This window comes from Toxotes jaculatrix, chromosome 11 (genome assembly GCF_017976425.1).
Source record: "Toxotes jaculatrix isolate fToxJac2 chromosome 11, fToxJac2.pri, whole genome shotgun sequence".
Classification (NCBI taxonomy): Eukaryota; Metazoa; Chordata; class Actinopteri; family Toxotidae; genus Toxotes; species Toxotes jaculatrix.
Window position 1 is genome coordinate 5236526 of NC_054404.1, and position 17941 is coordinate 5254466.

Sequence of the window (17941 nt, forward strand, 5' to 3'; positions counted from 1 at the left end):
CTATTGGAGTCAGAGAGATCCTCCTTCCATCTGTGTCTCAGCATTTCTCTCACTAAATCCCTTTCTTATCTCCATCTCTCCTCCTGTTCTGTCACACTCTCTCTAACACTTTTTAATCTCCCTCTTTTCTCTGTTTGACATTTTAATGACCCCAAACATATTTAATCCCCGTACTTCAGTCGATGAACAGTGTTCTGCTTGTTGCCTTGTGCCATAAACCTCTCAAACATTGACAGGCTGCTGTGACCTGCCACAGTGTAGTGCATGCTCGTAACAACGTGAAGAATTATGGTGAGTAAATATATTTATACAACAGCAAACACTGGTATTACTTAAGATTGATATAATGTTGGCTCAGTCTGTGAGGATGCCATTTCCACTGAATCAAAAAGTGTCATTTCTGTTTTTTTTTTTCTTGTTAAGTTCATTGCAGTCCATGCAGGAGTAGGTGAGATATATCAGTCTGGTCCAAAGTAGTGAACCAGAAAAGCTGTGATCCCCAGTGCCACGACACCGACATGGCTAGAAATGGAGGCCATCGAGAATCGTTCTCGGTTGGTCCAATGGTGAAATCTGTGTTTCTTCATCACATCAACCTGTATGGGACTGTATCATTAGTATCCTCAGGTTTCATGAAAATCTCTCTGTACAGCTAGCTTCTCTACAGTCAAAAATACTGGACACATTGTGGGTCACATATTTACACCCAGCTTCTCGCAGTCAGAGGCCTTGTTAAATCAAAATGCTCCAGATATAAACTTTATTGGACGGCAAGACGGATGATGCTTGCAGTACCTTTAGGCAAGGATAGCTTTAATTAAAATTAAAGTTGGATTTATGGGGCTTTTACCTAACAAGACACAATTCAGGTTTCGCCTTTTCTTTGTCACTCTCCATCTTTTCAAAGTTTAGCCTGCGACTACATTTCATCAGCCCATAATATTGGACGTATCCATGTAGAAAGGAGACATTAATACTCCTTTCAACAGCTGCCATTTGCAATAATTAGCCCCACTGCTGCTAAGTGAACACAACAGCTTCACAAAATGGATGCCGTCTGGCACACCAGCCATGGGATGATATATTACTGTACATTAAGCTTGTTTTTATTCTCCTCCACACTCCATAAATGATCGGATGGAGGAGGATAAATGCAGAGAGGTGGGGTGGGGGGGGGGGGGGGGGGGGGCAGATAAAGAGGACAGAAAAGGGAGGATGCAGGGAAAAAGAAGGGAAGAGGAGAAATGATGATGAAGGGAAAGAGGCACAGAATTGAGAAAAGAGAACTGCAGGGAAACAGAGAAATAGATTAATAGTATGCGTAGAGGCGGGCAAAGAAAACAGAAGAATTGTTTTACAACTTCATCATTTTGAACTAATTAGCGCAGCCTTGGCTACAAAGTGTTTATGATGTACAGCTCAAAGCTAATGAGTTTTGAAAGGGACAATAACGTAAATTGTGTAAAAATGTGTAAAAAAATAGATTCAAAGTTCTGCACAGATAATGATACACACTACCACACTCACACATACACAAATTGCAAACAAATTCAGGAGTCAAATCATTTAAATATGATGTAATCTGCTGAGGGAGCATTCAGTCTTCTCATCTTTCCTGCCACCCCTTTATTTATTAATTGTCACTTTTGTCTCACCTTTTTTTAAAAAATACACAACATCTGGGAGAGTGGAAACCTTTACCCAGTGTTTTTCTGTACCCCCGTTATCTGTTTTCATTTGTAAATGGATTTTAGCAGTAAGGATTTCTGACATGGACATATGGACACACACACACTGTAACTTAACTTTGTCTTTATCTTTGTCTGCAGTTGCTGATGTATACATATATGCACATAGTGCAAATAGTGTGTACAGAAACCCACACTTCACATGATCTAAATGTCATAGGTTCACTTTGAGTTTCAAGTGGCATTATCTCATAAATTACATATTCTGTGTACAATGATAAATATTCATTGAGGTATTGGGGTTTCAAGGGGGCTGTCATTTAAAAGGCCACAGTAAAGTATTTGTGTGTGTCTGTGGGTTTGTATTACTCCTGTTGTGGGGACATAAATTTGTTTGCACAATTACATTGTGGGGACTCAACTTCCTTGTGGGAACAAAAAGCAAAACAGCAGAATGTAAAGTTAGTAAGATAAAGACTTTAATTTTAGGGTAACATTAGGTTTAGGTTAGTGTTTGGGTTGGGGTTAGCCTGGTATAGTGGATAGGTTTAGGTAAGGCGGAAACACAAACTGTGTGTGTGTTTGTGTGTGTACAGTAGGTTGAATCGACCTGTCATCTCCTACAACTCCTCTCTTCTTTCACTATCACCTTTACTTTGTCTTTTATTCCTTTTCATTTGCTTTTCTTTCCTCTGCTTTTCTCTGCACCTCCTCTTTTCTTTCTCCCTCTTCTCGCATCATTTCTTTCTGCCCTCCTCTCTACTTTCTGTCCTTTCATCTTCACTTCACTGTGAGATGGAAATGAGACCTTTACAGAAAGACAGAACGAAAAAATCTGAGCAAAAGAGAGAGAGAAAGAGAGAGAGGGCTGAATTTCTGAATTGTCATCATGTATGTATATGTGCATCCATGCTCATTTCTGAGTACTAATGTGTGTGCATGTCTGTGACGTGAGCACATTTAAATATTTACTGCTCTCAGAGGAGCGTGAAGTGTGTCAACAAGCATCCATGGAGAGACTGGAGGGAGACAGAGAGAGAGAGAGGACGAGAAGGATACACATACTCTCCCAGCAACAGAGCTCAACCAGTAAACACTGCATCAAACTGACAGAAGCTATCAAAATCAACAATAAAGAGAGAAACAGGGAAGAGCAGGAGGCTGGAAAGCAGACTGGAGGGAGAGAAAGATGTATGGAGGGAGGGCGGAGGGGAAGGAAATGAGGAAAAGTGTGTGTGCCGGTTCCATGTGTGGTTTGCATCGTGGCTCCTGCATGGAACTTAAAGGTTTACCTAAGGTAGAAACTGAGCACATGAATTCACCCCTATATCATGCAAGCAGTGTTGTTGTTGTTTTTCAAGATTACTCTCTCTATTTAACATTTTACTGTCAGAGTATAATGTTTTTTGTTCCAACTAACTTTGAATAAATTACTGGAATTCATAATTCTCTGAGTGATAATTTGAGTTTTGGAACTTTCAATAATCAGCTCATTTTATAAGCCATTTTCACAGCTGGCATCAGCTAATTGGAATTCAGCCATCATTAATTTTATTATTCACACCTGTTCTTTTCCAACGGTGACACGTCAAAATGTCTTCCATGATAAAAGGTCTGTTATCCTATTTGTGGCGTAGTTGGTTTCAGCCATTTTATTTTATCTGTGAGAAAGGTGAAGTGCTCTGGTCCCATAGTTCCATAATTTTGATTACTTCAAATACTTTTAGAAAACTGGGCGCAGAACAGTATATGACACCTCTGCCAACAACTGCAATGGATACTCTACTTGAATGATGGGTGTTTTAAACCATTTAAAAGTTGTAAACACAACGTCAGCATGCTATCACTTTATGAACTTAATTTGGCCAGTGTTAGCAAACAGTTGTTTATTTACACATTTAGCAGATACAGAGCAACATTGGCATCTACTGTGAGCCAAGTTTCTGGCCACCTGCTAGATGTAGGCCTCAGAGGAAAGGCGAAGTTGGGTGATCATTCTCTGAGTTTGTCAAAACGAGTGACCCCCCTGCACATTACACATACATTAGTCATTAGATTTGTTATTTAAATGTTTAAGTCCTTCCACCAGCTATGTTGCAACACTATGGCATTTGCTGCTTTCAAAAAATGACATCACAAAACTGAAAATACTAATAAAGAAAAAAATCTATATTATTATTTTTTTATTTTTAAAAACAGGTTAAAATATGGGGTAGAAGATCTCACAAGTTTAGTCCAAATGATCAACAGACAAAATGTCCACATTAACCTGAGCCATAGTCCACAACACTGTGTGGGGCATTTCATTTATCTACAGCTGTAATACACACAAAACTCTGAGGCCTGACAGTGCACAAGCCCTTGTCCCAGTTAACAAAGAACATCTCTCACGCTACATAAAATCCCAAATCCCCTTGCCCCATATTTTATCAAGTAAAAAAAGTCAACATCGCACCACCACCAAGGCCACTGTTCCATTTCGCTAAATAGAAAAGCTGAAAGCCCTTGGCCTATTTTTTCAATGTTTGACACAGCCATAAAGAGTTTGCGGCTATTACTTTCATTCCCAAGGACCTCTGTTTTTTTCCAGGGAGCGCCCCCCCCCCCCCCCCCCCCCCCCAGCAAAAGGAGGATTAGTTTAATTTCAAAATAACATAATAAGAAAGAATACAACATAACTATTGTCAAAGGTTTTAGTTCTTCATGCACCAACAGCAGACAGGCAACAAAAAGGGGGATTAGCTGGACAGAAACTGGACAGAAACTGAACAGTCCGAGGTCCTTGGCCTTGCAGACCTGACAAACACTTCCTAACGTTCACAGTAGCTGCATTTCCTGGTCACTGTGGCTAGGGGGAGGTGTAGGTTTACTGCCAGGCTATATTCTACTGCTGTGTTGTCTTGGTTAGTCTCTTTGCTGCAGCAGGCCGGGGACAGAAGAGGAAGAGGCGAGGTGAAGAGACAAAAGAGGCCGGCTGGCCCAAACTCAGCTCGCTGCAGTAAGAGAGAGAGACTAGATGTGACTGTAATGCTGCAGGAATGTTAGCGTGAAATGTTATGGTGCTATTTTGGAGGTATTTGGAAAATGTTATGTCTTGTTTATAAGATAAATTAAATACGTGTATGTATTAAATGTATTTTGCATGTGCCTTGAGGTGTGTGGTGTATTCTAAGACATTTAAACTTTGTGTTAAAAACTTTAAGGTCAAAGTTTATTATGTGACATTTATAAAAAGAAAATAAGCAAAGACTCACTGTAATTACACTGTTATGTTATCACAGTATGTGGCTCTCTATTGGCACCAGTTTCTCAGTGCTGAAGGTTTGTTTATGCACTGTGTTACCTGCAGTTTAGTATTTTAGTTTTCTCTTCTTCCTCAGAGGCTGCCATAAATTAGGAGTATTTAGTGGTTTTTCCCTACACAAATACAAGTAGCACCATGGGCCAGCTGATCTCATCAGAAGAAGAACATTCTCATGTGAAGGATACCATTGGCTCTATCCTCTACGATGCCATGAAGGAAGGTGGTGCTGTACCTGACCTCGGAGTTGTCCACCCTGTCCTCCTAGCCAATCGCGATGAGAAGTTTGACTCCAAAACCAGCCTCCAGGAGCAACTGCAACAGGTTAATAAGATTTAAAAAAGCATGATGGTATGTTAGAGTGATGATGATGAACAAAATATTGAGGAGACAATGAGAGGAGTGAGAGCAAAACATGAGGTGATCTGAAATAGACTGCTCATTGGTTTCACCTTTAAATCCATTCAGTCTTCAAGTGAAGATGGAGATGAACCGGAGGGGGAAGAAAGACGCTGCTTTGTGACAGTTAAGAAAGAGTGACTGTGCAAAATGAGGCACCTCTCAGTATTAGCAATGTGCAGCTGTTGTGGATTGTAAAGACATTACAAATCAATACAATGGCCAACAGGGAGCAATACAACAGCGACAGAATGATGCTGTTCACTCTTGTTCTTACAGAGAATGGAAAGCAATCTACTCACCTAGCACTTTAACTGTATTGAGACAGATGGTCAGAAACAGTTTGCTGGAGTTCTATTACCATTTAAGCACGCCATGAATGCATGCGTTCATTTCTCCTCACCCAGCTGCAGGGCGACATTGGGAACAGGGCGCCCACCTACCTGAGGGATCTGATTGGCCGACTGATGACCTTCGCAGATGAGCCACGCCTGGCAGGCTTGGTGGGATTAGTGGTTACTATGGTGATGGATATGGCTTACACGTCATCAAAACGGTCATCAGGGGTGAGAGGGAAGTCAGCGGGGTCATCATCATGCCAGGTAAAACCCCTGATAGAAAATAATGAAGGGAATTCTTGCTGAAATATTATAACAGAGTATATTTCTTTATATATTTACTGATACATTTCAGCCACTAATCACTATATACTAATACGAATAAATCTTGATTTCGAGCGTAACAAGAAAAAGTAAACAGGGTACATAAATGTATACAGAAAGCTTAAAATAGCCATGGCTCCCCAAATTCAAAAATCAATAGTCCTACAATTTCCATGTTTAAATTTCTAACTCCAGCAGAGAGTCTGGGAACTGCAGGAGGTGATGGAGGAGTACCTGAAGCGCTGTAGGATCAACCTGAATGACAAAGGCAGGCTGATCCAGGACTCTGTCAGACTTGAGGCCCAGCTGAGCCTCATCCTCACTCAGCTGAAGACCTGTATGCTTGGGGGAGACTGTGATTCCAGGTGAGTGAATACAGTAGAGGGGAGGCACAGTTGTAAAGTAGATGATGGTATCATACAGCAGAGCAGCATAGCAGAATGGAAGAAAGTAAAATACAATACAGAGAGAATACAACTGAGCAGATTAACGCTCTGTAGAGTAGAATACAGGTCAGACGTTGAAGCAGAGAAGAACATAAAGGAGTTGCATGGAGGTGAGAGGAGGACTATTTAGTCAGATTGAGAAGGAACTGTGCGGAGAGTTTGTTTTGTTCCTACACTCTCTATTCCTCCAGGTCTCTGAGGCACTGGGCCAGTGGAGCAGCATTTCACACCCAGATGTTGGTTCACCTGGCTGGTCTTGAGGGTCAAGTCGAGCCCCTTGCTGCAAGGGCTGCACTGGAGCAATACAAGGAAGACCTCACACAGATCATACCTGCTTACAGGTAATACAGTGAGTGCAGTAAATGGTTTTTTTTTTGGGTACTTGCAACACATGCGTCTGCCCATGTGAGTCACTAATGAGGTAAAAGTGGGCCACATGTTGTGAATAATATCTCTTGTTTACCGTGCGAGGTAGACATGAAAGGTTAGGTTGCAAATATCGATAATTTTAATTGTATTTTTTGTACTTTTTTCCGTTTGTGATCAAATGCCTGCTCATCAGTGACCCATATGGAACCGACTTGGGGCCTTTTCACTTGAGTGTCGCTGTCTAAAAGTACAACTTTTTGGTGAGAAAAGGTGGAAGGAGCATCTCTGACTCCAGTGTGTTGAGCCTGCATGACAGGGATGACTTGGAGTTTATATATGCCACTCACAGTGCAGGTAGTCTGCATTCAGTTGGCAGTGTTTTGGTGGAGCTGGAGTTTACACTGTGGGTGGACAACCTATGCAGCAAGTGTACAACATACAGTGCAGGTACAAACACTGAAGACTTTTTTTGAGACGGTGTTGTCAGTCAGCAAACACACAGCACTTCAGTGGAAGCTGGAGCCTACAGTAATAAAGCATAGTGACAGCAGAAACCACAGGCACTGGCACAGGCCTGGCTGTCTGCTATGAGACAAGCTTTCCAGCCTGCTCCAAATATGACAGCAAAAACACAAAAAAAGCTCATCAGACTGTCAGAGAAGTGTAGCCCTAAACTTTCAGCTTACATTTAGACTTGCTGCTTTCAGTAAAAAAAAAATCCAGTCAGACAGACAATGGCTGCAATCCTGATATAATCAACAGCATGTGAGTAAAATGGGGAAAAAAGGAAGCAAAAATTTGACAAATATCAAATATCAGTGAGTTTTTAAACCTTGTGACCAACCAAGAGCCTTCTCAACCTTCAAGCTAGTATCATGTCATCACTATAATATTGTAATGATCGATCCAGGTTTCTGTTTGAATAAATATGAATTTGTAAACCACTTCTAATGAAAGAAGCTGAGTTTCAATCCCCCAATCTCTTCATTACAGGCGATATAAGTCTAATACAGTGTGCGTTGTGAAATGTCGTGGGGGTCTTGTGGCATCATGTGACCCCTCCAATGAGGTGCCAGAGGAGGGATCCATGACGGGGCTCACTGTGATAGACAGAGAGACAGGAAAGAGCGTGACCCTCCCTCTGTCCACCCTGGAGACAGAGACAGGTAGACTTTCTTTAGACTTTCTCCAAGAAAGCTTCTTATTTCAATCTCTGAAAAGTTGCATTTAACTGAACTAAGTTAAACTTCACAGGGAGAAGAAGTAAATTCTCTGGGCTTGATAACACCCTCTGGTCCTCCTCCATTAACCTGGACCTGATCACCTCAGATCAGTACATCCAGGCATACCTGGGACATCTGTTCTCTTGTAAGGGACCTGTGGCAGAGCTGGAGAACTACTTTACCAGCGTTAGTGACAATCTGCGAACGCTAAGAACTCAACCAGGATGTACAAACAAGACAAGGGTGAGAAGTGGGTTAGAACAAAGTGACGGAGTGCATCTTAAAAACCGGGCAGAAGGAATAAATGTAGAGCAAAGAGTGGACAAGGGCAAAGGTGAGAAACAGGACATGATGGAAAGGAGAGGAAGACAAGAAGAGACGGAGGAACGCAATCAAAGAGATGAGAGTTTGAAACTGAGTATTGTCGAGACGCAGCCGGAGGAAAGCTTTGATCCCAGTCTTTACAGTGCATCAAGTACATGAAGGCAACAATCGGACAGCTGCCATATCATAAGATGTCAGGTCTCTACTGAAGAGAAACATAAAGTCTAACTGAAACATGAACAATTTTAACAGTCTTGTTTGTTATTTATTCTGCAGTACTACAGTACATACCTCAAAAGTGGTATCAACCATAGCCAAATATGAACCCAAATTAAAGGTAATTTCCACCATAAACTGACACGACATTAATAACAATTACTCCACAAGACATAAGAAAAGTGCTTGATTGTCCACTAAACTAAATGCTTGAGTGCTCAAAGTGTGTGACAATTATTTCCAGCTGGACATTTTTCTGTGTATTTTCTCAATGCCAAGTTTGTGTATTTTCTCAATGCCAAAATACAAAAAAAAAAAAAAATTGCAGAACAATTTTACTAACACTCTTACAGTTCTAACAGATGTACTAGTGGAGCCAAAACAGCCAGGAAGCTAATTATGGGGCTTCCCTTAACAAGTAAACATCAAATCTCAGGGGCAAAATAGCTACAGACAACAATCAGGCAATAGCTGAAAATCCACCATATTGTAAAAGGGTACTAACAGTTATCAATGAATAATTTCTTACAAAAGCTAAAGTGAAACATTCGCTAAATTCGTGTGAATTCCAGATTCTAGGACCTTGGTGAGACATTTTGAATTGGACACTGATCAACTAAGATGCAAACACAGTTAAATCAAATGTTTAGCTATATGATCCCTTGGAGACCTTGGATGTTCATATTTTACATTACATACAGGCTACTAATGTTGACAAAATATTACTAGCCTTTGCCTTGAATATGGATACAGAGGGTGGAGATAGTGCCAGTAAAGAAAAAAATATACACTATGGAGATTAAAAAAAAAAAAAAAAAATCCAACTCTGCACTCACCTGAAAAGCTGAATATATGTGAATCAAATTCATTTCCCCAGAGAGATTTTCTTTGAAACTGGCATCATATTTGATGATGTGAATTACGAGCTCTGTGGTCACAGTGTAACCATGGCAAAACACGTTTCTATGGTTATTAATCGCCACAGTGTAAGTGATATTTCGATGTTTTGGGCCCGCTCCAGTATCAGCGTAGCTTGTAAATGAAAACCTCAGCTTCTGCATTTTTTCTAATATTATGTGTTAGCTGATTAATGTAGTTGGGAGAAAAATTGACTCAAATCGCATCGGCTGTCACTCTTTTTTGGTTCCAAACTCCTGTGGAAAGGTCACAAGCACAACAACCTGTCCACCACCTGCACAAAACCATTTTCCCCTATGCATGTGAAAGGAAATGGAAGTTCAGAAAGGAGACATTTTGAGTGACGTCCACAGGAGAGATGGCACTTTTCGTTGAGTGTTCTTCACTCAGAAAGGTTGAAAAGATGCTTTCTCTCTCAGTGTTATGGTGCGCGATGCAGCAGGTGGGCGAGCAGCGCAGGAGGGAGCTCTTTTGTGGCGTAGTTGGCAGCGCTGTGTGAATGTCAAGCCAGGAGGGAGAGAGTGTGTGTGTGGATTTCTGTGTGTGGGTGTGTTGGTGTGAGTGTGTGAGAAAGAGCTGGAGAGTGTGTGTGACCGCATGTGTATCTGTATGTCTAGATTAGATTAGAAAGAGAAAGACATCTAGATGTGGAGAGTCCAGACGTGCAAAATATTGTGTGTCACAGTGTGAATTAAAAGTGGAAGAATGATCATGTACATTTGTGAGTGTGTGTGTGCATTAAGGGGAAGGTGTGTGAGTTACTTAGAGAATAAGGGATAATAGGGATGGCAGTACAGAAGGAAAGCAGGAGAGTGGTACAAGTGGTTGATGTGTTTTTCTGTGTGTGTGTGTGTGTGTCAGGTCTCGCTAGCTGTCGATGAGTCACACTTCACAGTTCCAATTACTGGTCTCTGCTCTGCTAATGCTGTCTGATTGGTGTTATTACTCTCTCGCTCTTTTATTCTCTTCCCCCCTCTCTCTTTTTTCCATTTCTCTCACTGGCTATCAGATTAGTATGACTTTATTATTTAATGTAATGTAGATCTGAGCAGCTTTGTACACACAGCAATGAAAAGCAGTACATGTAATTCATATGCACTGTATAGCATGTGCGTGTAAAATTGCAATAATTTGCATACAACTCATTCTTTCTTTCTCTGTTCATGTTAGTTTTTCTCTTGCTGTGTGTTTATGTTTTTCTTTTTCTACTATTTTTTTCTTTTTAATATTCTCTCTCTACTTTCTGTCTCTGATCAGTAGAAACCTCTTTCTGTAGCTGCTGGTCCATTATTTTCAGATGGGGGCTGAGAGAGGACCCACGCTGCAGGGTCTGTGGTCAAAAGGGCGGACACCAGCACACATGCTGTCTGGGTGTAAAACATCTCTGACTCAAGGACGGTACGGGTGACTCATAGGCACAAATGTATGTTTTGTGTTGCAATACAAGGGTTGAAATATAATTGACAGTTTTTCCGCACAAAATTAACAGTTAGAAAACAGTTCACATCAGCCCAACATGTCTATTAGACTGATAACTATTTAAGTTTGAGACCCAAATCCTTGATTATATTTGCCTATTTATTTAATTAGTTCTCAAAAACTTGAGTGGAAACACTGAAAAAAAGAATATATATAGCAAAAAATAAAAATATTTATACTTAGCTGAAGTTTAAAGGTTGGTGTATCGACAAAAGAAAATGTGACAAAGTGCATTGGAAACAGATGAATCATGACGTATATTTGATATGAAGCAAATAGCTTTGTTAGAGGGCCAGATCAGGCCCATTGGCTACCAGTGGCCTAAGGATTTCTGATTTTGGGTTACATTATTAACGTTAACATAACTTGACACATGTACAAGCAAATTAGAGTCTCCAGTTAAGCTAACCTGCATGTCTATGGGCTGTGGGAGGAAACTGGAACACCCAGAGGAAGCCCTGCATGGGGAGAGGAAGTAATCCTTACATTAAAATGTTCCCAGCATGGTCTCAGCTGGCTGGTGCATTCAAACCCAGTGGCATCTTACTGTGCAGTGAAAGTCCTAACCACTGACAAAAAATAAAAAATGATTACGAAACAACCACAACCCTGAGAACATCCGACCACATAAACAACCAAAATGCAACTCTCAAACACTTAAACACTTACACACACACACACACACACACACACTTACACACACACACACACACACACACACACACACGCACACATGCACACAAAAGAAAAAGAAGAAAAGATAAATCACATTACCAAAATATCCTCATGTGAAGAACCCACCCACGCCTCCAGAACCACTGGACCAATAATGAAAAATAAAGAATCATGATACTGCGATCAATCATACACATACATCCATATATTCATACTAACATACATTGCTTTACATCTTATGTGGTGCACATTTGATCTTATAAATGTAGATTGTTCTATATGATGCTATTGTCTCTGTTTTCTTGTTTTCCTCCAGACTCTAGTGGGACATGTATGGACAAAGGGTCAAAAGGTGACTCGCACATTAAAAAAGACAGAGGAGGAGAGTGTGTACATTAAAGTAGGTTAACTACCTGATGGCCTGTGTTTATGTGGGTGTACATACAGATGTAGTGGAAAGCCTCTATGTCTGGATCTGTGTGTTTGTGCCTGTACACTGTGGTTAGTTGTCGTGAAAGCGTCGCCGCGGCAACAGAAAATCGCCACAGTAACTCGACATCATCACGCCGCCCACAGCCTCTCAGCAGAGAACAGTCGCTGGCACAGAGTAACCTACTGTCGAGTGTGTGTGTGTTTGTGTCAGTACATGTGTTAGTGTGTACAGTGAGTTGTGTTTTGATACTGTGCATATATATATGTGTGTGTGTGTTCTTTTGTGTGGGTGCCTGCAAGTCAGAGAGAGGAGGACTTGGTCATCAACTTATGCCAAGAGAAAGGGTGGAAGACGAGCAAGTGAGACAAGAAACTGAGAGAAGACTGACAGAGGAATGGAGGTAGAAAGGAAGGGAGGGATTGAGACGCGAGGAAGGAGAGAGGAAGAAAGGCGGAGAGAGGAAAGGGCAAAGGGATGGATGGGGAAGGGGGAAGTGACTGAAGGAAGAAAGGAAAGAATGGATGAGAGAAAAGACAATGTACTTTAACACGTGGAAGAACAGGACAGAGACAATAAGAAAGAAAGAAAGGTGAAAGGAAACTGTAATCCCTGAAAACTTGTTTTCAAATCATCAAAGCACTGATATTCATGACTAAAGCAAAAATCAAAGTTAACAAAACATCCTTTGTTATTATTTATTATTTATCAAAAACTATTATTAACTATTCTGCTTCATCAGCATTGTATGCGTGGTTTTGATCCCATGCGACTGACAGGAACCAAACAACCCACCAACTGTCAGATTCAAACGCTGCTAAATCGGTGAAAAGAACATGGATAAAAAGGGAGATACAGAAACCTCTCATGTGAAATAACCAAAACTGATATCAAACTATAGCAGAAAATAATGTGTTCTTGTCAGACCCCGTCACTCACAGTAAGAAGCTGACTGACAAAATATGTTTTCAGGGCTTTTAAAACTACATTAACTGATTTTTTTTTACCACCTGGGGACAATGGAGAAAGCTGAAAACACATCTGAAATATTATCCTCTCATAAAGCTGCTATGGCTAACGTGTTAACAAACATTTGCCTATTTACACATCCTGCTCTGTGGAGATGAGTGGGACTGCAAAGCTCTGAATCTCTGTGGGTTTGTCACTGTGAGCGTCATACTTCACATTACACGCAGTCCTTTGATCCATCATCATTATGAAAAAACATGGACCGCTTCAAGAGCTGAATAAGACCTAAGTGTTAAAGCACCATACCGGTGATTTTGCATGTTTTAGCTAACTCCAAATTGCATACGCTTTCCATTATTGTAGAGCCATGTACAGTTGTGAGTTAGATTGATTTCCTACCTTCAAGGCAGCCTTTGGATTCGATTGATTTCACTAAGGGAAAATTAACATTCACTGACTTGGAACTTGCTTGAAATAGATAATCAATCACATTTTTGTAGGCAAATATGTAGTCAGGATTATTTTGTCCCTCTTAAAAAGTATATGGGGGAGGAAAACTGTAACTTTCTTTTTTTTTTTTTTAAATTTAATGGCTTTTACACACGAAATAGAACAAATAGCAAAATAATTTCAAATCAGTTACGTCAGTGACATTTTTGAACACCTTCAGAAGTCATGTTAAATGCTGAAGGATAACTATGCGCAGTGTGCTATTATGCACATGAACAGCGTTAATTTTGTCAATTATGGAAACTATAATTGCTTCATAGTAAATTATTTTAGGACTTACTACATGTCCACCCACTGAAACTAAAAATAAAACTTATACAAGCCTGAATCGTTGGTTAAGTAGATTTAAAAATCCAATTTGATGTTCCTCTGTGCATAACACATTCACATCCACACAGTGAATACACCTACATGATTCCTCACCGAAACATCAGGCATTTAAATAATATGGAATAATAAGCTACATTTATAGATTGATCTGAGGCAAGGAGCACACATGCACACAGAAACTCAAACATGAACAAACAGCACACACACACACACACACACACACACACACACACACACCGGATCTGGGGGAGAGTTCATGCTCTGGTATTTGCCTGACATTTAATTTCAATCCGTTCCATGTGTGTGAAACACCTGCTCTAACATGGCTACAACACACACACACACACACACACACACACACACACACACACACACACACACACACACACACACACACACACACAAAGAGTATGTGAATATACTTTCTGCCACTACTTAAAACCTGTTAGTGAAGCCCATGTGTGAATTTGTGTGTGTTGGTTCAACTTGAACCTTTAGTGCTGAAAGGAAAAAGTGACAGTCCCATTACTAAAAACTAACCCCCTGGCCTGCCCAGACATCCTCCATTCTCTCTCCCTCTCGTTTTTCAACAGCCTTGACATTTCTACCTCATAAATACCATTTGATCTTCTGGATGTATGACAACAGGGATGGACAGAGAAAAGAAGGTATTAGAATATCTGAAGGTCTGAATCATCAAGGCGATTTGTCAAAACGTGGATACAACAGGAGAATAATCAAGACAGGAAAATGCCAGTGATAACAAGCAGATGCTTAAATGTCTTTCTGAATTGAAGTTTAACGACAGCATAGGCGCCTTTCAATTAATCATTAAAATTTATTGAGAGGCACAGCTCTGTACCCAACACAACAATAACAACAGACAGCAGAACAGCAAATGATATGGTCTTGTATGCACATAACATGATGGGACCAAGAATAGAGCCCTGTGGCACACCACATGGACAGCTTTGAACCTTTCCAGAAGGATATCATGGTCTGTATAGTGTCTAACATCCTTAACCATAAAGCTGTAGAGATATAGCTTTTCTTTTAAAAATAGAGTGACTGGAATCTATGTTCAGCCTGTCTACATTTCTGTTTAAAACCTGGTCACCACCACAAATCAAAATCCCATACAAAACAGGTCTCTCCTGGATGTCTGACACTGTGTTTCTATTAAGAAGTCTGTGAACAACACTGGCAGTTATTGTTATTCCAGACCTGACCGAGCTGTCATCCTTGACCTCTGAGACAGGACAGAATAATGTCTGACTCAGAGACAGAGATAAAGCATGAAGAAAACACATAGAGAGACAGTGTGAATTTTCTTTGTTGCACTCAAGAGGTAGACCGGGCTCCACACTCGAGGTACTCGAGGTAAGAGAGCAAAGTGTTCCTTTAAAGGCCCTGTACAGCGGCACAGAGGTTTTCTATTATTCTGGCTGATTACATCTCTGCTAAGTAAAGTTGGGCAGAGCTATGCTGGGACTTAAGCAGGGATTTAAGCAGGAACATCAAACACAAATGTCCAGGACAACAACAAGCTAATACTTCACAAGAATACTGTGATAAAATCACTGAAAATAGTCACAAATGCACAAACAAAAGAACCACGATGTTTCTTTCAGTGTGACAAAAAGTGACAAATGGTAAACCAGTCCCAGGACAGAAACGTCTCAGTGTTATTACTGTCACAAAACCTTTGAAATATTAGGAGGAAACTGGAAACTGCAGAGAAAAATCAGTTCTCTCACTCCTATCTTAAGTTTAGATTTTTCATAAGCTCCTTAAACACTGGTGATGTTAGGACAATGTGCGTCAAAAGTTTCTCAAAAAAACGACCTAGGTACTTGTGTAAGACAGACCTTTGGATGTCTTGTCACTGAACTCCTGTTTAATGTATAGGCTGTGGCTAAGCACTGACAGACAGCTAGAACAAAGAGGAGCGAACAGTAGAAATCAAGGCTGGTGCTGTTGTCTCTCACTAAGCGGTTGTGTATAGTTTGACAGCCAACGCAGACTTTCTGACAGTTCGGGCTTTATTCTGCATTGAGGAGCAACCACGCACACACATACAGGCATAAATTCACACTAATTTCCCAGCATGCTAACCTGCAAGCAGAGGCCGTCCAGACACATACCTGTCTAGAAATCAAATGTGACAGCATAATGAGATTTTAGACAGGCACAGCAGAAGGCAGGCAATGAAAAGAGTCAAGGTAAACACCTGTACACAAGAGCATAAATAACAAACAACAGCATAAAACATGCTGCAACAAATAGTCTCTTTTGTTGACTCACTCAGACATACACAGTTTGAAAGCAGTAAACATAAATTCTCAAATTCTCTTGCATTTCAAATGCACAAATATCAGACAAACTTCTTTATAATGAAATAAAAAAAAAAAAAACTTCCCCAAACAGGAAGAGGATTTAATTGGAATGGGAAGAATCCATCACTCTGCACACAGAGAATGGGCACGATCCATCACAGTGGCAGTATGGGAGGAGGAGAACAACCAAGCACAACTCATCCATCAGTCAGATGTTATATGATGGTAAAGGCTTCCTGCTGGCCAGCTGGGTAACCTTCTGTCCATACACACACCATTTACGTTTTGTTTTAAAGATTTGCAGGCTGTAATTCTGACAGCCAATCCATGCCGACTTCCACTTCACCAGGTAGGTTGAGTACACATGTTGTCCTTGGAAAGGTCAGTTGGTCCGCTAATTGTGGAGCATATGTTTTTATTTTTAGAGTGCAAAGTCAATGTACTTCTATCTCATCTAGTTGACATTAACCCTGTGACTACCTGTGTACTGTACCGTGACGTGCCAAAATGTCTGCTGTGACAAAAGGAATTTGAGCACCAACAGCTCACCACAAGCCTTTCCGAATCAGAGCTGTGAAAAGTTGTTATAGATCATTATTGAACTGTTTTGGCTTCGTACACAGTGTAAATTGATGGAGTTTCATGAACAAATCCTTCATCCTGTAACACTATAAACACGTAACAAGCTAAAGAACACAATAAGTGCTGCTCAAAACTTAAGCAGTGCATTTGCTGAAAACGAGAACTTCATTGTTCCTGGTTCAATTTATCTGAATGTATTACAATACAGATAGCAGATTTAATTAGTCCATTTGTCAAACATTTAATTCCCTCTAGTGTTTTATCCTGTGGTAGGTTAAAATGAGCTTTTCTTTTAATACGTTAATAATTTATCTCCTCTGAATTTTCTCTGACAAAGAAATTTCAGTGAGTATATGTGTTAAAGGGAAAAGCAGCAGAAAAAAAAAACACAATGCACGTTATGTTTTCATAGGACGACATTAAAAACAGGCAGAATTAATCAGCAGTGATGCAGCTGTCACTTACGTCTCTGACACAATGACAGAACAAGTCAGATGACTGTTAATGAGATGTCAGCCATTCAGACAAATGTCATTTTCATCATCGACAGCCTGAACTGAAAGAAAGAAAATGGATGTTTGTTTGTACGGGAGTGTGAGACATAGACTGAGTGAGATGAGACCAGAGCTGGCTGCATTTTCCATTTACTTTCACTAAATGAAAATGTAACTAATGGAAATTTGCATAATAATTAAGCTTTTAAATTAAAGCTTTTCATTAAAGATTGGATGTAACACACACACACACACACACACACACACACACACACACACACACACACACACACACACACTGTAGAAAGGCAGTGGACTCACAGGGTCTCTGAAACAGGGTATCCCAAACTTTATTTTATTGGTTTTATCAGAAGTACCATGTACCATGGAGAGCAGTCACAGTTAGTGGCAACACACATACAACTTTCCTCCTATCAGTTGGTGTTCAACAAAAATCAATAAAAAAAGAAAAAGAAAATCAACATACTCACACGCACACAGAGGACAGTGAAAAAAAAAACAAGAAAAAAAGTCTTCATTATTACCAACATTATAACTGTTGTGGTTATTGTTCCATTAAAAAAAAAAAA

At 40.3% G+C, this 17941-nt stretch overlaps 1 protein-coding gene across 2 annotated transcripts; it reads left to right on the forward strand.

Annotated features, from left to right (window-relative positions):
- Positions 1 to 4658: 4658 nt before the first annotated feature.
- Positions 4659 to 8835, forward strand: LOC121189773. Of its 2 annotated transcripts, none has more exons than XM_041050214.1 (7): positions 4659 to 4761; positions 5069 to 5313; positions 5796 to 5990; positions 6246 to 6415; positions 6688 to 6837; positions 7859 to 8031; positions 8120 to 8835. In XM_041050214.1, exons 2-7 carry the CDS (start codon positions 5128 to 5130, stop codon positions 8569 to 8571), a joined length of 1326 nt encoding a protein of 441 aa, XP_040906148.1. In that variant the 5' UTR covers positions 4659 to 4761; positions 5069 to 5127; the 3' UTR covers positions 8572 to 8835. The 2 variants fall into 2 exon arrangements, with proteins under 2 accessions (XP_040906148.1, XP_040906147.1); XM_041050213.1 differs by having other exon boundaries at positions 4729 to 4806; positions 5071 to 5313.
- The last annotated feature ends 9106 nt before the right edge of the window (positions 8836 to 17941 follow it).